The 27,911-nt window shown below is 36.1% G+C and overlaps 2 protein-coding genes and 1 long non-coding RNA gene across 8 annotated transcripts; 2 read left to right on the top strand and 1 right to left on the bottom strand.

Annotated features, from left to right (window-relative positions):
* The first annotated feature begins 31 nt into the window (after positions 1–31).
* LOC116179015 (sodium-dependent nutrient amino acid transporter 1-like) lies at positions 32–22,180 on the top strand. Of its 4 annotated transcripts, none has more exons than XM_031498709.1 (10): positions 19,703–20,008; positions 20,054–20,270; positions 20,317–20,563; positions 20,608–20,711; positions 20,758–20,947; positions 20,998–21,174; positions 21,221–21,320; positions 21,369–21,536; positions 21,584–21,678; positions 21,728–22,180. In XM_031498709.1, the coding sequence occupies exons 1-10, from the start codon at positions 19,759–19,761 to the stop codon at positions 21,872–21,874; spliced, it is 1,695 nt and encodes a 564-aa protein (XP_031354569.1). In that variant the 5' UTR covers positions 19,703–19,758; the 3' UTR covers positions 21,875–22,180. The 4 variants fall into 4 exon arrangements, with proteins under 4 accessions (XP_031354572.1, XP_031354569.1, XP_031354570.1 ...); XM_031498710.1 differs by having other exon boundaries at positions 21,719–21,829; XM_031498712.1 differs by lacking the exons at positions 19,703–20,008; positions 20,054–20,270; positions 20,317–20,563 and adding an exon at positions 32–179.
* On the bottom strand, positions 7,415–19,638 carry LOC116179017. Its single transcript, XR_004146937.1, has 3 exons — positions 19,499–19,638; positions 19,297–19,447; positions 7,415–7,652 (listed from the first exon to the last, which is right to left on the bottom strand). It is a non-coding gene; the product is annotated as an uncharacterized LOC116179017 (long non-coding RNA).
* A 1,748-nt stretch (positions 22,181–23,928) lies between the features above and the next one.
* LOC116179320 (sodium-dependent nutrient amino acid transporter 1-like) lies at positions 23,929–26,999 on the top strand. 3 transcript variants are annotated; one of them, XM_031499090.1, is made up of 10 exons: positions 23,934–24,094; positions 24,143–24,416; positions 24,462–24,512; positions 24,564–24,684; positions 24,730–25,294; positions 25,347–25,523; positions 26,238–26,337; positions 26,385–26,561; positions 26,615–26,709; positions 26,762–26,999. In XM_031499090.1, the coding sequence occupies exons 1-10, from the start codon at positions 24,083–24,085 to the stop codon at positions 26,918–26,920; spliced, it is 1,731 nt and encodes a 576-aa protein (XP_031354950.1). In that variant the 5' UTR covers positions 23,934–24,082; the 3' UTR covers positions 26,921–26,999. The 3 variants fall into 3 exon arrangements, with proteins under 3 accessions (XP_031354951.1, XP_031354950.1, XP_031354949.1); XM_031499089.1 differs by having other exon boundaries at positions 24,462–24,684; XM_031499091.1 differs by lacking the exons at positions 26,615–26,709; positions 26,762–26,999 and having other exon boundaries at positions 23,929–24,094; positions 24,462–24,684; positions 26,238–26,332; positions 26,385–26,555.
* Positions 27,000–27,911: the final 912 nt, after the last annotated feature.

Here is a 27,911-nt window from a genome sequence, read left to right as displayed (position 1 = left end):
TTAACAAGTTGAGTTTTTATTTATTTATTTATTTGCTTTTATTTTTGTTGTAGTGGTGTTGTGTTGTAGTGTTGTGCCCAATCTCCTACGTTTTGTACGAAATTATTACTGGCCTATAGAAAATACGTGACCAACTAAATATGTAAAAAATGTCCAGGCTAACAGAAATTTCTACACAGGTAACCAATTTTGTCATAAATAGCACTAGAGAATAGACAATATTATATGTCAGCTAACGTGAGTTTAATTGCGCCTGATCGTATACCTATTCCAAAATAGAGGATACGGTACCAATAAAGCTCAAGTAGGTATCAGTTTATTACACGAAGACATCAAAGACACACAGTTAAATGAAATATTCGGGTAAAATATGAACAATAAAGACACGCATTAAGTTGCTCTTCAAACCCAAAACCTTTTGAACATAGCTTTACAACCGAATTAGTCCTTCTCCGACTACACCCTGTAAATATTGTAAGGGGAGTGAGTGCACGAATGTTCCAACAATAGAGGATGTAGAAGACGATGAAGACGACCTCGATGATGCTACTGGAATAGTGTTTGATGTCTCTCCTGCTCTGCAAATGGGCATCAATCTCCTAATCGAGGTCAACGAGGGAAGAGAACCCACTCCAAAATTAATTGTTACAGTAAACTGCCGTGGGATTTTCAACCCTTGTAAATGTAACTAATCCGTTACGAAGGTTTTTGAGTTCACCAACCTTTAAAATGATGTCACTTGATGCGGGTGCATATTACAATTTTAAGGAGGGGGTAGCTGGGGGTGCGGTGCTAAATGTAAATGTGTTTTGCATGTTTTTTAATCAAAATGACAAATTAATATCGGTGGCTGGTTTTAAAATAAAAACCCCTTGTGTTTAACGTAGTGTGAATGTTTTTGATGCAAGTGTTCAGTTGGGTCAAAAACAGGATGATGTAACATAACGAGACGTGATCGGGCATTATTTGACTGAAAAATACATTTGAGGCAAAGGTGTCAGTAGCGCTTAGGTATGTTTGAGTGTATAAAAGTATGTCATTACAAGAAAGAAAGTAACAAGGTAAACTTCGAGATTCTCCACCAAAGCAACGATTGAGAACGACAGAAGTAAACTATATAGTCTACTATCCACGACATGTGCCGATTTCTATTGGAAAACGCATGTAAATCAAAATGCCAAAGCTCAGAGGGTGCAAGTTAATTAAGATTCAGTACGAATTACTCACATTTTGTCACGCCATAAGTGCCAATTGTCAGGAACAACGTGTACTTTATCGAAACATCCTTACCTTAATTTACCAGTTCGTGTTCAGAAAATAAAGTGCAAAGAATTTCATCTCGGTAAAGGTATCCCTTCACTGCGAATGTTTCGTGTCTCGCGGCAAAATTAATTCAGCTGAGGAAGGAAGGTTTAGAGGTTTTTCAAATACGTCCCTAAATGAACGTCGGTAACTTTTTACAGCCCTCCCGAGACCTCTAATTATTTGAAAAGAAATTCGTGTAGCACCTGAGACTTTTAGACAAACTGAAAAACGGGCGAGCAAACGCAAACAGTCGAATTTCTCTGGAAACTCGTAGGCGGCGAAATGCAAAGATCGATAGAGAAACTTATAAATTGCCTCGTCGCTTTGGATATCGTTCTGAAATAATATTTGATGTTTTTCGCGTCTTTTTTGATCAATTCGTTCCCTTCAACAAGAAGAAACAATTGAGACGCGGTTAACGAAGTATTGTGTCGACTGCTACCCGAATTTGAGATAAAATATTTGGAAACGGGTCAAGTGAACAAAAAATATTCATTTAAGCATGAGATTAGTGAGGGTATGTTAACCGGGTTTATTATAATGTTTTTAATTATGTATAAGCAACCGCTCGACGGTTTTTATTGTTTAATAACAGACGCTTTGCCATTACTGGCTCGTTAAATACGTAATATTAAACTTTACGATAATTAAAAGCGGATGTTCTTGTCGACGTTGAGCTTAACATTGGTAAATTTTGAAAATATCTAATTACCACCGACTACGAGATAATCGATGTTGTGTTAAATCCGAATATTTATATCGCCACCTGTGATTAATTAATTTGATGGGGCTCATTTGCCATTGAGCAATAATGAAGAAGGATTAAACACAGTGTACGACGAGCTAGAAGGGTATTTGTGGTTTGGATTGCGCGTTTTAGTTTTCATGCGGATTGTACTGTGTGTGTGATTCCTGCTTCCCATCTCGGCCTACAGAAAAGGAATTAGCGAACCTACTGTTGTAAAAATGTAAGACTTTCTATGTTGTTTGATGCAGATCCAATGGATGTGGCACATTTTTGGCACGAGGTGTGGAGTTTTACTTCAAAGGTTTTACCCACCCATCATAGTGCCAATCAAACTGAGTGCTTGAAATGTATCTACTTCAGATACGTATAATGAACACGCAAAATTTAGCAATTCAATTGAACCTCCTATAATGTCGCCGCATGCATTTTTGTGCCGTGTGCGAAAGTTTCACATTTGATTGCGAAAAAAAAATTAACTTGGAAATGAGATTGCGTCTTGTTGCAATCCATGGTACCATAAAGTTAAAAAGGATGCATATTCGGTTTTTGGATGAAGTTGTGCGAGATTGAAGTAGGTCTGTCAATTTATTTCAAATTCAAAAGAATTAAAAAATGTCAAACTTTAGTATTTCCACTGGGTAAAGATGACTACAATCGAAATATTCAGTTGTATGAACTAACGTCGAAAAAAAATTGAACAACAATGTCCCAACATTTGATGACAAACGCACTTCTCTCAAAACAGCTTTTCCTTCTTATTGTGCAGTTATCAAATGTAAGTGCAAATATTTTCATGATTATGTATGTATGTATATGCGATGACCTATTAACAAGGGGGTAATTTTCTTTTACATTAAAATTTTGGAAACTTAATTTCTTTACATTCAAAAACTTCGTTGTGTAGAGATCATTGATAGTAATGATAAACAGGCATTTTTATGTATTTAAAGTCACCAGTAAACATGGAAAGGAGCTGTCTCTTCATCTTTTTTCTTTCAATAATTAATTATCCTGCGAAAAACGCTGAATTTGACGAAAACTTGGCAGAACCTGGCGAGAAATTTGATGAGAATTTGGGGGAAACTGAGGGACTTGCAGAAAACTTAAGAAAAACTTGAGCGCGATTTATGGGAAAATCGTGAGAAGTTTAGTGAGAGTATGAAAACTTGAGGCAATGAAAACAACTTCGGAGAAATTTAAGGAAACGAAAAGAGAAACTGGAGAGGAATAATTAATTTCAGGGGTAGTAATGAAGGAGTTCGATAGGATCCTTTTTATGTGAAGAAGCGAAGGACTTGAGGGCAGTTCGAAAACCTAAAAAAAATTATGGACAACGTTAGGAGTTGAGAGGTACATAAACTTGAAAGAAATGTAATGGTCCTTGCAAATACACAGAGTGAACAAGATTGTATAATATTCACCTAAAAAGACTACCTTTCCGATTTAAAAGGAAATTCGACTATAGCAATTCTAAATCCCAAAAGCTAATTTTAATAAAAAAATCCATGTGAGGCTTAAAGAAAATTTACGGGAATTGAAAACACCTCCTCAACATATGATCTTTCAATTTTTTTATAATACTCTTAGACTCTTGAAGCTTTTTGATTTTTTAGTTCTTTCGAAATCTTCCAGTTTTTCAGATCCTTATGATTCTACGTATTCTTCTGCTTTTTCGAACTTTTCAGAGATTCTACTTGCATTTTTCGTATTATGTTTCGAGTTTTTTCGCGCACGCACCTAATTCTCCAGATCCTTCGAATATTTGGGACTCTTTCATTTTACAATTCTCAGATTCATTAAATCCTTCGGTTCATTCGTATTCTTCTCGTACTGTGTAAATTGTTGAAATTCTTTAAAACCTTAACAACATTTGAATTTTCAGCTTTCATCATTTTTTTTCTTAAATTTTCTCCTTGAATTCATATTTACCTATTAGATATCTTTAGATTCCTCGGATTGTATAGATCTTATCATTTTATACAGTCTGCTATCTTATTTCGCTCACTGTGACACGAGTCATCTTATTTTAAAGTAGTGACACAAACATCTATGTATGTCCCATTAAAGATAGAGAAATATCGAAAAGTTTGGGTGATCGATTGTGACGATATGGAAAATTTATCCTTACAGATTTTTGATACAACAAATGGCATAAAAACATCAACATCAATTCAGAAATGCACTTAAGTTGGTACTTCAATAGCTAGAAATTAGGTCATTGAACCTTAGAGTATCAAACTGAGCTTTTATTGTCAGTAACTGGCTTATGCTTTATTACTTGCTTTTGAACCGCTGCGAAACAACTATCGCAAAGTGCCTTCCTCGTTCTCAATAGGGATAATCACCAGGATTCCGAACATAAATTTAAGGAAGCGTTTTATGCTGTAATGGATTAATGTCAATGAAACTCTCGAAACTGATTTGTGCAAAGGATCGTTAAGTATTCCCTATCAGAAAAACAAATTTATTTCGGCTAGCGCTAGCAACACTTCATTAATTATGTATACAGTTTAGGCAAATTTATTCTTGTATTTTTTTAGCTTGAAATATATCTGTACCTAGAAAAATACTGCGTTTAACAATACTACCACAGAAGCTATTGTGTATGTGTACTAAGGGAAATATGGAAGTAATTTTAATTTTATATGTAAGTATAAGAATTAATAAACAGTTCTACCAAAACTTTTAGAAAGGTCCATCATTTTTAAATATTTCGTATAATTACTAATAGTATTTTCTAGCATACTTGTATGTTTAGAGATGCAAAGAGTCAAGATATTCTTAAGTTGTTTTACGATCTAAAATCATTAATGCACATGAGAAGATTAGTGGGCAGGTTTTTAAGGACATTTCTTATATTTCGCAGAAGCATTTTAAGCATTCTAGAAAAGTAATGTTCCTAAATCGATTTTTTTTAACATCAGCCACCTTGGCTACCACGACGGTTCCTAACTTTTAAGAAAATGCCGACAAGACATCTCTGGAAGGCTACAAAGACGCCTGTCAAGGAGGCGTCTAAGAAGTTCCTTAAAATATACCTATAGACAAATATTCGTAAATGGCAAATTGTTTACTAAACATATTCTAAACGGTTTCTAGAAGGAAAAGAAGCAGATTCCTGAACATCTTTCTACTTCTACGAAAGTTTGAATAGAGGTTTCTAAAATTATTAATTTGCCAAAAAAATCCGTTACCCGCATTATGAGAAGCACTTTCAATAAGAATAGCGCTATGAATTGTTTTGACAAAGATTTATTTATGCTAAAAATATCAATCAAACCATAGATATATTTGCAATAACATAAAACACGTTTATCCATAAAAAATTATTCGCTAACCTCTCTCAATTTTCCGTTACCATTTTCTCCTCTCGACGGTTACTATTTAAATTTTGAGTGAGACTTTTAAAAATATTTTCAAGTTTTGTCATTTTTATATTATTGGTAAAATTGTTGGGAAGGGACCTCGCTAGGATTCCTATAATAAGTTGTACCCAACGCTTATATCCATGAAGCGTAATTTCACAATTACTTTACACGGCGCTCAAATATAATAATAGAAACTAACATTAGGGATACACTGGTGCTGTAGAAATGAAAAATAAACCTCTCTTGCGGTCTTGATTATGAACCAGAAACATAGTTGCCGCTGCCTTTGTTTATCGATTTTATGAAGATGCTTTCATTAATTTGAATATTAAAGGAACATGAGGCGTACATCCGTTACGCTTCTTTATCAGGAATATGAAATAGTATTGTTTCTTGCGAACTTTACGATAATGTTTTTCTTTTTGTCCTATTTTTTAACAGTGAAACTTTTCAGGATGTGCGGTTTGAACAAACATTGTTCGTAACAATACAATATAGGCAATATACGATTTGAACGGGATTTCGTGAAAGAAATACGTTTTGTAGCAAAAGCTTTTTTTCTGTGACGGGAAAAACGTTTGACATTTTATCTCTGTTGACAGATAACAAAATGTCACTTTTTATGAAATTACTTTTTTCCAATTTTTAAATCAAATGACAAAACTGAATTGACAGATATTTGAGTAAAGGTTTCCTTAGCAACGCAGTTCGTATATTGTCGCGAGAAGTACAACCTGGAAACCTGGAAATGTAAAAATTTATTTTTTTTTACAGGACAGAGAAAATACAGAGGATTATTTTGTTTCTCTCCGAGATTTTTTCATTAAAAATTCGTTCTATTTTTGAGTGCTTGTTTCGCCACTTATCAGTCATTGTAGTAAACTGAAAACAATTTCTAGCACCTTCTTTAGGCGATATTTATATAAAAACCTTCCATTTTCTCTGCAAGTATCGTATTCTGACACTTCCTTCGAGAGGACTACATGAAGTTTGGACACCACCAATATATATCTCTCCGGAGAGTATCATTTTTCCTATCTGAGTATTCTTTTTCGATACCCCGTTCTCGAAGTATAAGGTGTTATAGGCGATCTCGCTAGGGGATTAAGGAAGGAGATCCAGCATTTAATCCTCCCCTACTCCTACCCCGTATGCTATCCAACATCGTATAGTCTGAATTTCAAAAATGGAAAATCTATCCTGTAGAATAATTCAACAAAAAACCGTTTTACGAGGAAGATTTACGTAAGCGCATACATTCAGGTAATCCATGTTTAAGAACTTAAAACCTTCCCCATAAAATTTAAGTTCTTAAACATGGATTATCATTGCATCACATTTCGAGTTAAAGAAGGAAAAATTTCCACAATTCCACTTTTTGTTATCAGGAGTTTCAACGTAGGTATCTAAAACAAAATCAATGGAAAAATAACATATTGAAATTAAAATAAAACTGCTTTGACATTTTACGTATGCTTTAAATAAACACTGAAGCTTGAGTACCTTATGATCGGAGTTTCGAAAATGGAAGTGCAGTTAGAAGAACATCGATTTTGTACAGTTTTTGCAAATGTTTCTGTTTCAGTAGAGTAGTGAAAATGTACGAAAATCAGAGATTTTGTATTCAGAAAAGCAACGTCAATGGCAAATCGTGCTTGTGTGTAAAATTCCTCTATGAAAATCTGCAAGTTTAAGTTTGAAGAGACGAGCCCGTTGATTGCTTAGAGAATATTATTAAAGACATCCAGCCTCAAGCGTCGTGAGTCCTAAGTAGAAAATTATGTTTCCGATATCTACACAGAACGAACATGTTTATTTACAGTCATATAACATTCGAGATTAAATCATACTTTATGTACGAAGTTTAAAGTGCAAGAAGGAAGCGGAGAATCTGTCTGTCAAAAAGAAACGGAGAATACTGCACTGCACGTAGTAATTTCTGACTTTATTACCATTTTATTGCGGGCGTAATGCTACAAAATTCCTTACAATATACATATTACTTTTTATTTTAACCTCAATGTTTCAAAGCTTAAAGTAGACATTTCTTAAGGGTTGAATACAAAAAAAAATGCGAGAGTGCCTTTTTAAGGTGCGGCAATATCTGTTGACAGATTTCGTGGTCACGTGCGTGTGTAGAAAAGTCCTGTGACAATGTACCTGCAAAAGCTTTCAAATATTACGCTAGAGGTGTCTTGCAAGAATCTGATTAGCGGGCGTTAAAAGTTCCACTGAAACAAAGTTTAGATTAGTTTCGCCTGCTTGCTGGGGTTTTGTGTATAGGAGAGCTTAAAGTATAAACTTCGATCATTAATATTGTGTATAGTTATGAAGGTGCTATAGGTTTAGGTAATAACTTTGATACAAAACCGGGCGCTTTGGAGAATTGTAATTTTATTGGTTTGTACTGTCCGTCAAGCTGTTATGATTTTTATTGCATTCTCATCCAACATTCCGGACGTCACAACAGAACACTACAATGCCTTGAGGTTACTTTTGAAAATGTGAATTTATCATGTTAAATTGTTAAGCTTTGGTGGTTTTGATCCAGACAGTTATCACTTATCATTTATCAAACGTTTAGTGGTTTTCAACATTATTACTCATCTGACCAGGTTCCACAGGAACAACCCCTTCACATGGAATTGCGATTCATAAACGGTTGACGAGCTAAATTATGGGAAATTGATATTTAAATCTACAATCTTCCATTTTCTATGAATTTTCCTAACCTTTGCAGGGGAAATTACTGCTACCGTTTTATCGCTATCTACCTATTCCATTTTGTTGGAGCGGCGGCAGCAATACTATATACTTTCCCACCATCCACAAGGTTTTTAAGACATTATTTTTAGATTGATAGGTGTACACTTTGACTGAAATATCCGTATCTTATACCTATCAAATCAAATGAAAGTCTCGGCTGATATTTTCATGCTAAAAATTACAAGAGGGATCGACGTAAAAGTGTCGTACAATGTTCTCCCAATAGTATTTCCCTCATTTATGCCTTAAAATGAAGATTTGTGAAGATAACGAAATCATTTGATTTAACTGATTGCATATAAATGGGTGCGAAATATTGCCCCAAATTTGACTATATAAAGATACAAACACTAGTGCCAAAAACGCCGCGATAGAGTACAGACAAATGCAGCAAAGTTTTCAGTTTGTTAAAAGGATTTTCTAACGGTAATTACCCATCGTTGTGAATAGTGCACAGAAAATAGTTTTCTTAGTTGCGATTTATTTCAATTGTTCAATATTAGGAAAATTACTATTAGTTCTCGATTCTTCAATTTGTTCCAATTCTTTGGCGTAAAGCACGTGAAGCTTAGAATCTTTTAAATTTTTATTTAAACTTTGGAGTCTGTCAATGCAATGTAACATTGTAATGGAATAAGAATATTAAATTATTGATGTGCGCATGACGTTAAAAATGATTTGACTGATTTAAAGTGTTGCGGGCGCGTGAGTATTAATCAATATGTAGTAAAATGAAGCTTTTGTTATCTTCACGAGTGGTTCTTTTCCCAAATCTCCTCTCCACTAGAGAACATTATAACATATTACCACACACATATTGTTTGTGATATTACGGATAGCTTTCTTTGATAGTGGTGTAAACGAAAAAATTTTGTACGCGTTTATTTGATTGTCATGACACGATCATGACTTCTGCCTGTAGTCTACAAGTTGCACTGAAAAAGAGCACCGTCTAAAATAATCAGTATTGCACGTATAGCTGCTTAATAGATGCAAATCTCACTCGTAAATGTTTAGAAATTGGCTCAAATATAAGGTAATGTTTCCTAAAGTTTACCGTAACCATAGAGGTATTTCCTCTATGCCGTAACACAATTGAAAGTCATAAATGAGAAGCAGGAGACAAAGTAAACGAAAAAATTTTGTACGCGTTTATTTGATTGTCATGACACGATCATGACTTCTGCCTGTAGTCTACAAGTTGCACTGAAAAAGAGCACCGTCTAAAATAATCAGTATTGCACGTATAGCTGCTTAATAGATGCAAATCTCACTCGTAAATGTTTAGAAATTGGCTCAAATATAAGGTAATGTTTCCTAAAGTTTACCGTAACCATAGAGGTATTTCCTCTATGCCGTAACACAATTGAAAGTCATAAATGAGAAGCAGGAGACAAACAAATCCAAATGACAAAAATACTTCTGGGTTTAAGCTAATTAATTGAGTGTACTAGTACGAGTTTTTAAATTCACCTACTTCACAAAGACAATTGATAACGCATCGACTTTCCTCCAAAGGCGATACATATTAACATCATTTATAATTGTCGTAAATTTCTATCAGAATCGAAAATTGAATTACAGCAAAAGGAACTTAGAAAGCAACTCATATCCGTCTCGAGAATGATAAATCACCACTTAATCACTTTAGTGATGAAATGTAATGCATCTAAATACAAAGTTTCCTATCTCATTTTTGTTCACAGGCATCTGGAGTCACTTACATAACATTTTTAGCCAAAATTAATTACGTTGGCAACTATGATACAGCTTTTCTTGAGCATTGTAGGTAGGTATAGAAGGCAAAATGTTTTCGTGTAAAATAATTAATGCATTTTGACTCGAATTTTTTCTTCTTCTTGAAAAGCGGTTGATCTTCTCGATGCCGATGGTTCGAAACAAAAGTCGTCAACCCGTCGACATGGTGACTCGCTCCGAATTCTTGATTCACTTTCACTGGAAATTCGCCAACTTATTCGCTCGTTTGTTAAGACCATACTATTTTTCCGTCTTCCAAATGGAACCACCCGTATTGTTTCACACAAAACCTACAGTTGCAACCACGAGCTTTATGCTAACGATCCCGGTCTTTACAATGTACGTAAAGGCTTGATGTAGAGATTTTTGATTGAATTTTGTATCTTGAAGTATCCAACTTTTAAAAAACGCAAAATTTAAATTAGAAACGTTTTGTGCGGTGTTTTCCAATTAGGATTTTAACGTAAAATTTGCTCCTTTTAAGACCAGTTTGGAATCGCTTTTAGGTTTTATGTATTGTGTTGTCATACATCGATCTAATCAGGAAAAAGATGATAAAATTGACAGTAAGATATACAGAGTATTGGTGTCCTATTTAAAAAATACAAACTTCGAGTCTCAACCAAAGTAGGGCACACGGTACACCTATCACTTTCAATTTAAAATCGCTTTTTTCCGTTTGAATTGTCCGTACTGGAAAATTATAAACCTGAACACCATTACCGATTAGGGCTTGAACTTCGTTCGTCTCTTAACTTTCAGCTTCCATTTAAACCCCTTTAAATTTTTGAATCTAAACTTCTGGATCAAAATTTAGTAAAATCGGCGTCTCGAATTGTGCATACCGGAATTTACAAATTAGATGTTTGAACGCTGTTTTCTAGTTAGAGTTTGAAGAAATTTCCATTTGAACTTAGAACTCTGAACAATGAGTTTCCAATTAAAGTTTGGTCTTAACTTTGAGCTTGCCTGATTTCTATCTTACATTTTTGAATCTTAGCTTATTGGAAATCAAACTTTAACTTTTTTAACTTTCAATATGGAGTCTGTTTTTGTAGTTAATTGCAATTTGGAAATTATACCCCTGAACAGTAGCTTCTATTTATAGGATTTTAACGAGTTTCTTAAATGTTTGAATCGAACTTTATAGGTAACCTTTGGCTTCAAACTGGAATTGTTTTGTGCGGTTTGAATTGCGAATTCGCAAATTAGATCCACTGTTTTGTGTATTTAATTTTAAATTTAAAACGTGCTGGTAGAAACCTGAACCTTTACTTTGGAATTACGCCTTATAATTCGTATGATTTACGCTGTCAGACATTGTTTGCTAATAACTTGAATAACGTACGTTAATTATGAGCAATCAACCATCAATAAGAGACAAATGGTAAATCAAAAAATGTAGTTACAAACCTACGCTAATTTTTTCGGCTGGTGGTTGGAACTTGATACAAATAAGAAATTAGATGATTTTACACTATTATTTTCCTATATCTAGTCATGGGGAAAAATAACACCTTTGTCTTTTACGGATATGAATGTGCCGCATGTGGAGCATGACATTACCATCATGAAAAGTGTAGAGCCGCTATAGACCGCTTTTACACGAAATAATGGTGTTGCAAGCGCAAAAGATGCCATGTAAATACATATTTAAAGCATGAACTTGGGTGTTAGTGTTCACAATTGTACAGTTTCCACCACTAGTGCAATTCTTTGCTGAAGCCTTTAGAATATTTAGCGCTCTGTGTACCAATATATAACTTTTCGTACCTTATGAATAGGTGAAAGGAGTGTCGCACCTTTCGTATCTCCTTTCGTGTCCTTTACTCGTAATGTACAAAAGTACTCTACAATCTCTACGTAAATCCGCACCGCGCAACTAAGCATTCGATATTCAACTCATCCAAAAAGCTGCAAGAGACCATTAAGTTGAAAGCGATGAATTTCCACTCCAAACTTTCAGCAACATTTTGCTATAATTGTCACGAATGCCACTAACGGGAACATGCTTTTTTAATGGTATCGAATTGATGTTGTTTTTCTTTCTGACAAGTTGCCAAACTTGTTAGAAAAGCATTGGGGCACATGGTTCGATGAACGAATGAACGTAACGACGTACAACATTGAGATTTGTGATTTTATATAATTAATTACAAAACTAATTATATCCTTTGTGTAATTTACCCGAAGCAAACGGTTTTGGAATATAGAATTCGCTTTAGTATCCACTTTATTTACAAATTACGACACAGGGTGTATAAAGTAGAATATATAATTTGGGGATATTACTAAAAAAAAAATGGGGAAATGGTGTAGTCTAGAAATCGGTGTTCCGTATAATGTCAAGAACAAAATTTTGTAGCGAATATTCGTCCCAGATAAACCGTTCGTTACTGCATTGGAAAGAATACAATTACTTGGAACTATAAAAGAAGAAGTTGTAGTAAATTTTGGATACTTTAAGCTTTAAAGATTGGGTTGTACAATGGACCAAAAATCCACTGTCCAACTAAATGAATGATTCTAAATATTTAGCTTGGTAGCTACGAATAGAAAAAATTCTATCTATCTATCTAATAATATTAAAAAAGTTTGTAATTCAAGAAAAGAATTCAAAATTCAAAATCTATCGTTCAAAAATAGTTTACTTCCCTAAAAATAACACAACAAAATTATAATAATTGGAAAAGACCCAATGGATGTAAGAAATTACAGACTGATAATATTACCATACAATATTAAAGATTTTGAAAGATTGATTAACGTCAGAATAAATTATACTTTGGAAAACCAGAAGAAATTATCAAAAAAAAAGTTTAGATTCTGGGAGGGAATATTGACAGAAGACTTAATAACAATTATCTGCCATGCATCGATATTAATCTAGTCCTTCGATTTCTGATATTTTACCAATGATAAATGAATGTCGGAATTCACAAATATATAGGTCTAATTCTACAAGTTGGGGGCAATCAACAAAACCTACTCTTAAGCAGCTTACTTGCCCTCTGTAGTATAAGGGCTTCTAAACCATTTTAGGAAACTAAACGAGTTTGTGAGTTACGGATAGGAGCTAGGATAGGAGAACCTTATATCCCTCCCCTGTACAGTTCAAGTGGCAAACTAAGCTGTTATATTATGCGTTTCAAAATTAGTGCAATACAAGCGTTGTCTGCAAATATTGCTAATTGAGACCACGCTGAATTGAAGTGGTTTGCTTTGCCGAAATCGTTCATCGTTGTTAAGCACCGTTACGATATATGTAATTATATTAAATTCGTAATCGACTTATTATAAAATTTGCTTGTAATATTAGTATACCTATGTGGGTGAATTAAAATAATTACTGCTTATAATTTAAATTTCCCCTTCGCTATTTTCCTTCTGGTTTTATCGATGTAAAGTTTCTAAGGGTTCATTCATTAATGTTTCGAGCGGGACCCCACAATTCATAAAGGATGAAATCTTGGCATAATCTTTTCAATACATCTCCGATATTCGTTAATGAATTATGGCGAGTTGTTTAATCATGGCTGTTTTGCGCAATTATAAAAATTTTAAAAAAAGCGGAGTTATCAATTTTTCTATATACGAGGCGAGGTCAATGTCCTCTTGAATTTTCCTTAATGTTAATTCCGCATTTCACTCGACCTATTTTCACGTTTGAGAAGAGCACGTATCGCGCTCCGTAAAAATGGCAGAAATTGAATGTCTAAATTTCATGCATAAGGCGAAATTTCCTGGTATGACCTACAGCCGCCACAGAATTTTTCTAGGACCTTTAGTCAAACGTGACCACGTTCCGAAATTAATTATGCGCAAAGAGACGACTTTTTCACTCACGCAGAATGAAGCAAGCTTGTCTAAGTGTGAAATTGCTCATAAATAATTTAACCTACACTTTTCCAGTTGACGTCACGCCATTAGCAAATTTAAGTAGAAGAGTAATGTATTTATAATCTTACCTTAATAACACTTAGAGGAAGCAATAACACTGAAAACTATTTGTGAATACGCCTAGAAACCGGGGATCTGGACTCAATTGAAGCAACTGGTTGTTTTCAGCGGGGTCGAGCGAAACCCCGAAAAGCTCTCGGTGTATACTAAGCTTTCGTATTTACCGTACAAAAGCTTGGATTTCTACACATCAACTGAATTTTATAGTCCACCACTTGAGATGGGTGTTACGCCATGTAAGTATAAAATTTTTGTGGTTTTTAAATTCAAATCGTCCGTTCGAAATTTTATTGCTTCCGAGCTTTATGTCCCTCCACCTTTCTATACCTTATGTTAAACAAACTAAACTATGCAGAACGTGGACGTTTCGCGTTGCTTCCCAAAGCGAATTACGGATTGTCCTTTTTTCCTCTAAAATTGAGCGAGGTGAAATAATTTATGAATGAGCGTAAATTTTGCTGGAAGGGAAACAATATGAACCGGCAGAGTTTTCACCGAGCACTGGAGTACAATCTGGGAAAACCGGCTCGCGCATGTTCTTCTCTGACACCTGCTGGTTTCCCGGAGTTACCGGAAAACCCGTATATCAAATACATATATTTATCCAATCGTATCGTAATTTATTATCATTCGCAAATATCACGTGGGTAAAATCCACCGTCCCGAGTCCTAGTATGTAAATTTTCGTGACCGTTGTCACGATCAACGAACCGAGGAAAAGGTCTTAAAGCCCCATATTCATGAAATGTCACGCAAACCCTCAACCTCATATTACCTTGCTACTTACACGATTTCGTGGAGTATTTCTCGTAAATTCCAAGTGAACGATCTCTACGGAGCGAGGAGATACAACGCAAGGGCCAAACGCTATTCCGATATTAAAGCTCTAAAAAATTAATTTTTATTCATGGACTCAAAACGCTAGAAAAACTGAAAACTTCAAATGCTGGATTTACGTTTAGGTAAATCACATAGCCAACTCTTTTTAACAGAGGCAATCACGAGTTCTCTACAAATTCAATTTATATGTGCACTTGCCCTCTAGAAAGTTTGTGCTTTCTTATAAATTTGGGGATCGCGTTTATGTATCTCTGAAATTATAAGGGGGAAATTAAATTTTTTTAGAGAAAGGTAAGAAATAGATTAACAAAACAATACTATCGTGGTTCGTATAAATTTTTTTTACCACCCCTGAGAGGAGAACTAACTCCATAATGAACGTACACGTCGAATCTGAAATTGTAAGGAGAAAAGTATAGTTTTTAAAGAAAATGGAACCAGCCAACAGAACAAAAATTATCACTGCGGTTTCATTAGCTACTATCGCCACGTGAGGAAGTAAGATCTACTTTCTTTGTCTCGCAGTCATTAACGTCGTGTCTCAGGACGAGATGCAAACTACAATATTTGAAAAGAAGCATCGACAAATCGTAAACACCGGTATTTTAATAGTTGTTTTGTTTCTGAATAATTAAACGTTTAAAAAAAAGTACACTTTGTTACTACGCTAATAATAAATTACTTCTCCTGTCGCTCTTCATTTTTTTTCGCGCCTGCTTCTTTTTCGCTACCCTGATGTAGATTATTCACGGGATTTTCCACAATATTAAAGCGAAGAGTAAGGAATGAGTTACCGCAAAAAGCTGTTATTGAAGGCCAAACGAATTTTCACTACCCCCTGTAACAAAAGCTTTCGATTCTGTTTCCTCCGAAGCTTTATGCTGAAATTCTACAAACTCGAGGTGCAGATTTACAATCCTTTCAAAACTCTTTAAACCGACGGACAAGCCGACTAAAAGTTGGCAGGCTACACCGCTTAAACTTTATCGCTTTATCATTCTCTTTGCAACAAGTATCGATCAATGCTAATTACATCACCCCTTACAGCAACAAATAGGGTAGCTCGATTTTTAGGAAGGAAGCTAATTTACGGGGAACAAATGTGAGTTAAATTAGGGCAAAGTTACTAATTTAAAGGTAGAAATGTCAACATAAAAGTACTTTTGGACAAACCCTTTTAGTTTTTAAATAAATGAGTAACTACCCAGTTTCTCGTTCAATATTCATCATATAAGAGACTGTTGCGGCGAAACGTAGGGCATGGAGAAAGTGGCAAAGAACCAAAAGCAGAGAATACAAAACTTACTATTGTACTACTGTAAAGGTCAGAATTAATGATGCTACAGTACCTCAAAAAACAGAAACTAAACACTTAGGCACCCAAATTAATAAGAATTTTTTTCGAAATTGGTTTCTAGTCTATAACTTTGGATTAAGAAGTCTGATCGAAAAAGTACGAATTGATTTGGATTCTACGTTGATAAGTCCGATTTTGGTGTAGTCGATTTTTTGTAAAAAAGGAAGATAATACACTGCCTAATACGATCTGCCTTTTTTTGAGCACCGTTAAGCCCTTTGAAAAAAGTCTGATCTCAAAAAGATCTACGCACCCAAATTAATAACAAAAAGTGTTTTTCCGAGAAATTGTGGTGTAGTCGATTTTTGGTAAAAAAGGAAGGTAATACACTGCCTTTTTTTGAGCACCGAAGAAAAAATTGTCTCAGATCGATCCGGAAAAAAATTTTTCTTATAGAATGTGGCCTGTAGAATCCATAATTTCAAACAGTTCCAAGATTGGGCTACTAGTTCAAAAGTTAGAGCCCTTTGAATTTTTTTTCGAAATTGGTTTCTAGTCTATAACTTTTGATTAAGAGGTCTGATCGAAAAAGTACGAATTGACTTGGATTCTACGCACCAAAATTAATAAGAAAAAGTGTTTTTCCGAGAAATTTTGGTGTAGTCGATTTTTGGTAAAAAAGGAAGGTAATACACTGCCTTTTTCTGAGCCCCGAAGAAAAAATTGTCCCAGATCGAAACTATTACGAATTTCCGAAGAAATAATAAAAAGTGCAATACTGTGGGTTTGTACATACACTGAAATAAATGGTACGTACAACTTACTTAATTCATATGATATTGCATAAACAAATTAATTAGGGTAGTTAGATACCTTCTAGCTAGAAACTTGCTTCAATGGAGTATACACGACAATAGCAAACACGGGAGTAGAGTAAATAATCCTATGTTCTCTTGCAGCCTAGACGAAACTGTTTCTGCATTTTCCCTAGGGGAAACCCATTCCGTCCCCATTGTATATACGTTTCCTAGCTTGTAATTAATTCATTTTCTGTAACCGGCATCTTCCAAATACATTCACGTTTAAAAGGAAGAAGTAATTTCATAAATGGCATTCAAGCCCTACGTTTCTCTAATTTCACCCTTTGTCCACGTCTGCACAGCGATTAACCCACTTTCCGCCATCACTTTAAAGTGAGAGTGCAAATGGGTGGTACGAAGGCTTTTGTTTAGCCGTAATAAGTTTTCTAATAATATTTCTAATGGCATTCCCGTCTGATTCCGTATTCATATACGGCTTCGCGCTTTTGTTACGTCTCACTATTTTGTATGGCTCTAATCTTATTAATTTGATTGCCCCGAGGTTTATGTAGCACATTTTGCTTAGTCGATGATAGGACCCGAGGCCGGGTTTATTGATCTTAAAAAAGGACGAAATGTGAGATATTTGTTTACAGCTTGAGGAAACATTAAGGCTTCCGAGGGAATTGCTTATAATAAAGTGAACGAACCCTAAATCATACATTAACGTCACCCTTCATATTCTACATTTGTGAAGAAATTCAACTTCGCAACTACTATAACAGTCGTTGTTTGAGACGATGTAATGTACTACCCTATCATCTTATACTCGAACTGTCATGTTCCAGTAGACACGAATTGCTCAATGAAAAGGAAAATAGAAGTGTACATCATAACGGAATATTTTCGTTGCATAGTTTCCTACTGGTCATCACGACAAACACTGTACTAATATAGAGGTGTTCTATAATTTTAACAGGTAGGTATCACAGATGACAGATGCGACTTGTTCCTTTTTTTCTAGGATCACGATTCTTCAGATTCTTTACAGATTTCAAGTCTTGTAATCATACTATCAAATAATCGTAGTAATATAGTACAGAGCGATCATTAATCATTGCCTGTACCGCTCTTAAAACATGACATTTGCCACAACACAAGTGATACTGTAGCTATGCTAACAAAATATTTCTGCAAAAGATTTGAATTGCAAATTAAGGAAAATGATGTGTTAATTAATTTAATAATTTTACTATATTTTGCGTTGAAAAAATAAGTTATTCCTTTGTTAGTTATGGGTTTACGATCAAAATGAGAGAAATTAGCGATAGTTTCTCATTTTCAGAAGTTATACATTTGTGGGTGCTTACTCGTAAGTCTCCGTCTACTAAACCGTTTCAGAAGATGTACATTTTCCCTTCCTTCAAACTTAATTACGCTGTTTATTTTCATGTTATTAAATTTGAGGTAGAAAGTTGAGATTATAAGCAAACAACCCCCTTTGCATAACATAGGTACCTGCTAGGATTTTGGGCAATTCACTTAAACATCAGGATATAATTTACAATTGGAATTGGTTGATCGTACAAGATACATAAAATTATCTTAGTTACGAATCTATTGAAATACGGTCGAACAGTTTTCATCAAATTTTAGCAAACTTTAATGGGAAAATAAACGTTCACGGTACACCGCTTTAACAAGAAAATTCAAGGGACGCCGCAAGGTGAATTAAAACTTCGACAATTTAAGATTATTTAAAGTCTCCCTGTAAGTACCTACTTAATTAGAATTCCGTTTTCGTTTTATTTAAAGTACAAGTGAAAGTTAAACGGGAAAGTAGGTACCAAACCGCCACTTTTGTTTAAGTTTCCTTGTAAACAATCCCACGATCTTAATTTACAATTTGACTGTTTGGTAATTAATGTAAGACACGGGTCGCTTGTGACTTCCTCATGCAAAAAGTACATGAACTAATTGATTTCAGTTAACAACTAATGTTTATGTATGCATTTTATATACAGGTGATATATTTGAGTTTTGCGAAAACAAAATCGGGTGGTAGAGGAGACAAAAACGAGCATATTTGCAAATATACCGAGTGTCTCAAATGGTTCATTTGGAAACTACCCTTACATTTTTTCTTTATAATGTTTCTCTCGATACCGTAATAGCTATCAAAAAGAAAGGCACTTCATTGGATAAGATGTTGGGTTACCCTAACCGATCTTGTAAAAATTCCTACTCCGAGCAAAATACTTTTATCTCGACGATTTGGCAGAGTCTAATAGATATGTACCTACTATTTTTTTAGTGGTTTCAAACTTTAGAAGAGGTGCCAGAATTGCGCAAGCGCTTTAATATTAAGATTTGCAACCCAGTTATTCCCAGATCATTATAAAACGAAAACTAACCGCGATTAGTTTTCGTGTGTTTGCGAAAGTGATCACCTACATCGTCTGGCAGTCCTTCCGGAACGGTATTACTAACAATGCATTCAGCCAATTTAATCTCCTGAAATTGGGCGCTGGACACAGTGTAAGGGCTGAATTCGGCTGAACGTGCCCATTGTATTCATTTTTTATTGTTATCTCGTAATTATTATCTGCAAGCAATCAACTTAAAATAGAAAGTTTCAAATTTAATTTTCAGGTACCTAATTTTCGATCTAATTGTGATAGTTTGAAGATTAACTTCTATCTCTAAATCATGCAGTTACTGTAACCACCTCTCCCTTTGAATTCTTTTAATGTCCACAATTCACTGAGGTGCTGATTTCTACATCCAAAGGAAAACATATTTAGTGAAGCTAATTCTGCAAACTCAAAAAACTGACACATCGCTCCATGACTTGTCAAAGGTTTTTCGTTGTATAGCCCTGACGTTAAAATTGACAACTCTGCGTACCAATTAAAAATGGCCAGGTACGGCTGGAGTAACGAGTTCGAATTTTTATTTCATTGCATGATTCCATCGGTTGGAATTAACGGTCTCTGGAGGTATCCTTACGCACTTTACACAGGCGGAGGCGGATCGTTTTGGTGCGCCTATCTAATTGTGGCAGCCACAATTGGAGTACCGTTATTGTACCTCAAATTGGCACGTGGACAATTTGCGAGCAAAGCCAATGTGCATCTCTTTTCGCAGTTTGGATATGGCTATACAGGTAAATCGTTCAGAAACTGATTTCTCAATTCCTACTGGGTTGCAGGTGTGGCAGCGTCTGAGACTTACACTGCGTTTTGCGCAGTTATCTACTATTCGGTGATCTTGGCCTATATATTGATATATATTGGCAATTCGCTAACTCACTGGACTCTCCCTTGGAGTACGTGCGATGCGGAAGATGTCCAGTGTGTTCCGGCCAAATCCATTGTCTACACTAACCCATACAAAAACTACTCGGTTAGCACGGAAATATTTTTTAAGTAGTGCCTAAACCCCAGCGACGTCATACTTCATAGTTGCCTTCAGAAAAATGGTACTACCCGACAGCATTTTTCCCAGGTGGGAGTTATGTGCATGCCTACTAGTGTCAGCGTGTTTGATTAATTTCCTAGCAAATTCCCATGTTAGAGTAGGCAAACTCGTTCATGTCGCGATACTGTTCCCGATGATCTGTAAGCTTGTATTGTGTGGACTGGCTTGGTCTCTCAGGGGCGGATCGGAAGGAATCAATTACTTTCTCTCCCATGACCTCTCGAATTTGAAACAAGTGGATGTAGGTAGCTTAATGTACTTGAATTGACTTATAGTGAATTACAGGTATGGGCCAACGCAGTTGCGCAGTGCTTTTTCTCGCTAAGCTTCGGATTTGGAACGGTTTCCGCGTGTGCCGCTCGAAGTTCCTTCCACTTCAATGCTAAAAGGTTAGCGATGTCGTTAACCTCCAATGTGAGTACATCGTGATTTTAGAGTTGCCGTAATGGTTGTTGCATTGGATTGCTTATTCTGTGCTCTGGTTGGTGCCGCAGTATTCGGAATACTAGGTCACCTATCGTACGCGTTGAAAGTTAACATAAGTGATCTTTTCGAAGGGCGCGATATTAATCTTGCCTTTGTCTTGTACCCAATAGCCATAAATCAGTTCCATTATTTCATACCTGTATGTATCCGGCCCATGTGACACTCCCCACTAATCGTAACAGTTTATAGATACTGAGTTTGATTTTGTTCACTACATTTTATACGCTATGCCTATTATGCGTAATAAAACTTAACAACGTACTCGTCATGTTTGTATCTTACTGGTATCCGGACCTTTTGCACTGGCGGGTTGTGCTCATGTGCACCGTGGGATGCTTTTTGCTACAATTACTGTTTATAACATCGGTATTATAGATTAGTAAACGATAAACCTAAAACTAGGTGCTTTCAGGTGGGAACGCATCTCATAGAGCTAATCGATAAAGATTGCATGATCGTGATAACTTTATTTACCAATATATGCGAGTTATTGGCTTTGACTTACGGATATGGTAAGTGGATACGACTTCGAACCTCAGAATGTAATTTTAGAGTGATAGGAATCGAAAGTGTTTGCCTAGACCTCCAGTACATGCAGAAAACTAAAGTTGGTGTTTACTGGCGGATGATGTGGGCGATTGCAATTCCAATCATTTTAATATTGGTTTTCTACTACCTTTCGTTTGCGAAACACAGTTTAGTCTGCGATCATAGTGCACCTTACCATGGTAATTAACCTCAAACAAAATTTCTACACTTGACTATTTATTTGCAGGTGTGCGGTATTTCATAGTTTTTATTGGAATTATGCAGATTCCAAGCTGGACTGCCTATTATTGCTACAAGTCAAAACATATGACTTCCGTTCAGGTCGGTTTGTGGGAAATGGCGTGGACGTTAAAAGTTTTAGGTTTTGTAGATGGTACATGTAGTACTCCGTGGTGATAACTTTGGGCCCGATGACCCCGAGCTTTATGAAGCTTGGACGATATTCAAAGACGAAGAACTTCGTAGAGGGGAATCTCAAGGATTTACTCGCTTTATTAAATTCCTGTTTGGCAAATGAATCACACGCTATTATTGTTACAGAGTAACTTCGCACCTCGGTAAAGAAAGTTTGCTTCTATTACAATGTGATCGCATGTGCAATTTTCTGGAGATATCCTTGAATTTAGGAATGACACGCGTATCTAAGCTTTGAATTTACCAGTTATACAGTATTGTTTCTACTCGATCCAAAGGCGTTGTTCTGATGCCTGAAAGTAAATATATTGTTGTGTAAACAGCCTCATGTAGAAGTTATTTCGGTTTAAACACCTAAAATAATGGCGGGATACCTTGTTTATGATAAGTTTTTCAATTTAGTAAAGTAATGGGGTTATTTACGAATTACCACAGAATTGGTTTTTTTTCATTTGAATTTGTATTTCTGTAGTGTTACTTTTCGTTTAAAGATGATCGGTATGCAAGAGAAATGCTCGTTTCAATGCAAAACAGATGGAAAAGGAATATGAAAGGAAAACATAAACTGCTAAACACATCAAAATTGCTTGAGGAGGAGTCAAATATTACCAACAATGTCATACGATAGTGGCAAACAATTTTATAACGTAGACGGAAAGAGTCGTAAAAGGGGGTACAAGTCTAAAGAGTTAATCGGGAAAACCACAGAAGGGAAATATTTGCAGAAATGCCCAGAATGTCACGAAGATTTATGTATGCGAGAAATTCAATGTGGAATAAAAACGAGAAATTGTACGCGAAAAACGCTTTTGATATGTTTGAATACTGTTCACAATGTAGGAAGGTCAGCTTGGCCTACGGAGGGAGGTGCTGGGAGAGTTTAATTTATTCGGTTAGAAAAACTTTAACTAAAATTCTAAAGGAAAAGGTTCCCAGAGAAGACGTCTGGGCTACAGCTTTTATCGGAATCGGAAATATAATAACTTCGAGACCTTTAACGTACGTGCTGATGGACCTCGAAACTGAAGAAGTGTTGACGCCGAACCATTTCTTATTGAGCAAAATTGGGACCACAAAACGTCATTAGCGAAGAAAATTTAATATCAGGAAGACAATGGGAAAGAGGAATTAGTAAATGGTAAAACTAACACGAAATAAAAAGGGATTCACAAACAAAGAAGAGTGAAACGTAAAATCTCGAATTTTTGATTGTGCATTCGGGAATGATAAAGAATAAATGGTTGAAAGAAAAGTGGGAAAAACCTACGTAGCTTGCCAGCATGGGATTGTGCGGGTAGTAGGCATCTGGGGTAGTCAAGGTACAAAAAATTAATAAAGCTGACAAATAAACAGCTCCTTTACTTTCTCAAAGGTTTTTTTTTTCGTATTTTGACGTAACACCCCTTATATAATGTATAGCGAAACTAGGGAGTACCAACGTTATAACTTGACTTAACTATTATTATTATTATTATTGAAGTGCACAATAGACTTGTTCAACTACTCGTAGATACGTTTTCGTAAGTGAAGAGTCGACCTGCGTTTTCAGAATATGATGTGCGATGAGGGCAACAAAAAAGATCGACGTCTACAATAGCAAAAAATATGCAACCCTAACCAATAAATGAGATAACAAATATAATTCCTCAAAAGCCACATTATTACACAAACTCATGTTATGTGTCTAAGCCATCGACATATAATAAATGGACTGCGCGTGCCAATGCTAAGCAGAGATGAGAGATGAGAGAGAAGGGAAAGCTAAGAGGACAAGCTGTCCCTTACGGCTATGCATCTGATTGGTTCTTTCAACAAAAGCGATCGCGATCGTATATAAATTAAATTGAAAGAACCAATCAGATGCGTAACCGTAAGAGATAGCTTGCCCTCTTAGTTTTCCCATCTCTCTCACCTGCAGTGTCCGTGTTTATCATTGACACGCGCAGTCCATTTATTATATGTCGAGGGTTTAAACTAAATGGATAATGAAGTTCGTTTCATACTTTATAAGCGTATTATAAAAACGTAAAAAAGTAATTCGATTTATTGCCTTCGTCTTATGTGCAGTGAATTTTTGAGCGGCACGTTTGTTAATTGCACTTAATTTCAGGGCATTAAATTAAGGCGAGAAGACGACTGATATATAATAGTAATAATGTAATAAAAATTTTATTGCTAACGTTTTGCATTGCACGCCGCAACTTGCAAGGCCGGGCTTCCATGAAAGAGATCATACAAACACTAAGATCAGCGATTAGCAAGTGTGTTTGCTTGATAATAGACGAACTATTGACATAAAAGCATACGCAAAATGTCAACTGACGTAAGATAATAATAAACTCTCCCGTTTAATAAGAGATTTCTTCCCAAGACGATGTCATCTGAAGATACTATTAGCGAAAGGCCAACATGGAACAGTGGTGGAGAGTTTTTAATGTCTTGCATTGCGATGTCTATAGGACTAGGAAATGTGTGGCGCTTTCCGTTCACAGCGTATGAAAATGGTGGAGGTGCATTCTTGTTGCCTTACATTGTGTGCCTTTTTCTTGTGGGCAAGCCTGTCTACTACTTGGAAACGGTTATAGGACAATTTTCAAGTAAACAACCCGTAGAACTTTACGCACATCTTGCGCCTATACTGAAAGGTTGGTATGCATCCAGTGTGGTCACTAGTAATACTTTTCTTCTAGGAATCGGAGCTGGGCAAATTTTGGGGGTTAGCGGAGTTGGTACTTACTATTGTACGCTAATCTCAATAACCCTTTTTTACATGTATCACTCGTTCACTTCAGATTTCCCTTGGGCACATTGTAAACCAGAATGGGAGAGTGACATGAGTGAGTGTGTGTCAGTAGGTAAAGCTGCAAAGAATCGAAGTATTCAGTCTATAAGTTCATCCGAATTGTGGTACACGTAAGTATTACCCAAAAATATATGTTGGTTCAAAGTGCTTTTCAGGAATGCGGTATTGAAACAGACGACCGATATCAATAATGGAATAGGTTTGCCCGACTTACAACTTTCAATATTTTTACTAGTCACCTGGAGTGTGCTCTTTCTGATAACCATCAAAGGCATACGCAGCTCGGGGAAAGCAGCATATTTCTTGGCACTCTTCCCATGCGTCATTATGTGCACTCTTTTAATCCGAACCGTCACTCTCGAAGGATCGGTTAATGGTATCCTATATTTCCTCAAACCGCAATGGAAGATGCTCGTCGAACCGAAAGTGTGGTACAACGCAATTACCCAGTGCTTCTTCTCGCTGGCCATCGCAAGCGGAAACTTAGTAATGTACGCATCGTACAACTGCTTTACGCATAACGTCTACAGAGACGCCATGATAGTTACAACCATCGACACGATCACGTCCCTAATATCCGGAATAACCATTTTTGGAGTTCTCGGAAACCTCGCACACACTCTCAAAGTTGAAGTGAACGACGTCGTCTCAGGTGGTGGGGCGAAGCTCGCCTTTGTCTCCTACCCCGATGCCATTTCCCGCTTTAAACATGTTCCATGGGTTGGTAGAGTACTTAGGAATCGTGGCCGCAACCTAGCAATTTTGTTCGCAGCTTTTCGCCATCCTGTTCTTCGCCATGCTCTTCGTGCTTGGGATCGGTAGCTTGATTGGCACAAACGTATGCGCCCTATCGGCAATTAAAGACGTGTACCCAATGGTTGAAGATTGGTACGTGTCCGCGGCGATATGCTTGGTGGGGTTTCTATTCGGTTTAGTGTACGTCACACCGGTAAGTGTTCAGCCTACATTCCGTTCACAAGTGTTTTTTTCTAAAGAATCGAGTGTTTCATTTATGTTGGCAACACTGAAGTTGTTACAACAATACTTAATGTTACATATCGACGACGATGTATTGCTGCTTGTAAATTAATATGCAGGTACGTGTTGCCAGGGTCGCTGATAATTTCAATTGCACAGGGTGGGTTATAAACACGTGGCACACCAAAATTTGATTACTGTAAATGGAACACCCTGTGCATTATTCGATTAGAGATTAAAAAATCATTGCACAATTATTTCTATACAATAAAACGTAATAGTACGAGGAAGATTGAAGAAAGTTTGAACTGTATTTCCCCCAATGGATCCAATTTTGTAGTTTATAAATTGTCCAGCTCTAAGGCGCTATCTATTCAAGAAAGGAAGCCCTGATTCTAGAAAATATCGCACCGTAATCATTTTGATTTGTATAAGAAATTGCTATAAATTTTTGTTGAAGGTAGTCTTGATCTATGAAAATTACCAACAAGGAATAAATTTGTATCTTAAAGGGGAAACGTTGTCTCATTTACTTATTGTACCATACCTCAGATGTCAAACGATCGATATATTTTTAAACTTGAAAGGAAACTAAGGTTCAATAACTCAACAGATTCCTTTCATATGAAAGACAGTCTAGCGCTTATGAAAATCTTTGTGAACGGAATTTTATTCTACCTTTTAGGGCGGAGAATTTGTGCTAGTCACGGTTGATTACTTTTTGGGTACTTTTCTTCCCTTTGCACTAGTAATACTAGAGATGCTGGCCATATGTTGGTGGTATGGTGAGTAAAGTATTGAGCAGAGAAACACTTTAAGCAGTATGTTACAGGCGTAGAAAACGTATGTTTGGATATAGAGTTCATGTGTGAAAGGAGAGTAGGATCATATTGGAGAATTTGCTGGAGCCTTATTACCCCACTTATACTGATTGCTGTTTTTGTGTACTGCTTGTTAAGTATGCAACCGTTAAAAAATGGAAAATACGAAGTTCCTAAGATGTTAATGAGTAAGTGCATGTCCGAGGCATTTTCTTTTGTTTCATGACGTTTCTCTTGATAGTGGTAGGGTGGTCGTTGTTCGCTTTGGGGATTTTACAACCAGTCCTTCATTGGATCATATTTTTATTCACTAACAGAAAAATGGGCTTTAAGCAAGTAAGGTCAAAACAGTAAAAATTCCGCAATTAATACTTGATCGTTTGTGTAGGCCGTACGTGAGTCGCTAAGCTTTAAATCTTGGGGACCGCAGAATTCGTATCTTCGAGCGGATTGGAGGCAGTTCAAAGTGAAGAGACTTGAAGAAGTCACTTCGACCAATAAAAGCTGGTTCGTGCGAAAAATTAAGTTCCTCTTGTCGATGAGATAGTGATCGTGTAAGCGTAATAAAATCATTGCCATGTAACTCCCATTAAAGCTGATTAAATTAAGTACCTAGTCATGCAATGGAGTAACGTTTGTTTTTGCACGTCGTCCGCTGCCTACATTTTAATTATTTTCGAGATTTAGGCGGTAAGTCCCTAAAAACCACGTTATATCCCAAATAGCATAAATTAATTAGACATCCCTTCTCTCGCATATAATTCTTACAATGCTTTAGATTATAAAATCAATGTAATAAAACGTTTCATATTATGTCTCGCATAGTAAAAAAATCCTACTATACTACTACCAGCTATAAAATTTGGTGCGGCAAGACATTTCCTTGGCATGATTTCCCTGTAGAAATCGTAGCGCAGGAAGCCCTCACAATCGTATTTAAATTGATTTCATATTTAGTAGCTGCAGTGTTTCGTTGCGTTTTCAGAGACGAATGCGATCATAACTTTTATTGGGTGTGTTTACCAAATGCATTAAACAATGCGATGCTCCCAGAAAAGCGGTTTTTACGTACAGGTAAGTCATTACAATTAGAATTAACGACAAATTTCTATTTTATTTTATGGCACATAATCAAGAGGGATGTATGGATATACCTATATAAGTATCGGTTGGGTAACAGAATAAACCAAAACAGAGGGATACCGATCCTTGAATTTCAGGTATTCTTGCTCCAAGACATGAAACCCAATAAACCGGTTACATTTGGTCTATTTTATATTGGTCGCAAGCTACCCTTCAGGGTTCGATTAAAAAATCGAAGTTCATACACGGAATTCAGGGATCCTAAGGTGTACTAGCTAGAGATGAAAATATATATTTGTGTACACCTCACAGCGACCAGTTTTGCAGTGGGCGGCTACCGGCGATTATTGACGTGACTGTTTTTATACTAGAAGAGCAGTAATGAAATGAAAAAAGTTGAAAGTGGCCTTTAGAGAGTGCCCACGGAGGCGACTGCTTCTTTCTCTGTCACACTC

Source organism: Photinus pyralis, unplaced genomic scaffold (assembly GCF_008802855.1).
Source record: "Photinus pyralis isolate 1611_PpyrPB1 unplaced genomic scaffold, Ppyr1.3 Ppyr1.4_LG8, whole genome shotgun sequence".
Lineage (NCBI taxonomy): Eukaryota > Metazoa > Arthropoda > Insecta > Coleoptera > Lampyridae > Photinus > Photinus pyralis.
The sequence above is the reverse complement of the archived record's forward strand: the minus strand, read 5'-3'. Positions and strand labels throughout refer to the sequence as shown.

What these genes read in the sequence shown, in the direction of transcription:
- LOC116179015 (XM_031498709.1), top strand. Translation starts at nt 19,759, where the DNA reads ATGGCCAGGTACGGCTGGAGTAACGAGTTCGAATTTTTATTTCATTGC. An exon ending in AGCACGGAAATATTTTTTAA is followed by an intron (nt 20,271 to 20,316) that starts GTAGTGCCTAAA and finishes AGTTGCCTTCAG; the next exon opens with AAAAATGGTACTACCCGACA. An exon ending in GGCTTTGACTTACGGATATG is followed by an intron (nt 21,321 to 21,368) that starts GTAAGTGGATAC and finishes TTAGAGTGATAG; the next exon opens with GAATCGAAAGTGTTTGCCTA.
- LOC116179320 (XM_031499089.1), top strand. An exon ending in TCATCCGAATTGTGGTACAC is followed by an intron (nt 24,685 to 24,729) that starts GTAAGTATTACC and finishes AGTGCTTTTCAG; the next exon opens with GAATGCGGTATTGAAACAGA. An exon ending in GGCCATATGTTGGTGGTATG is followed by an intron (nt 26,338 to 26,384) that starts GTGAGTAAAGTA and finishes AGTATGTTACAG; the next exon opens with GCGTAGAAAACGTATGTTTG.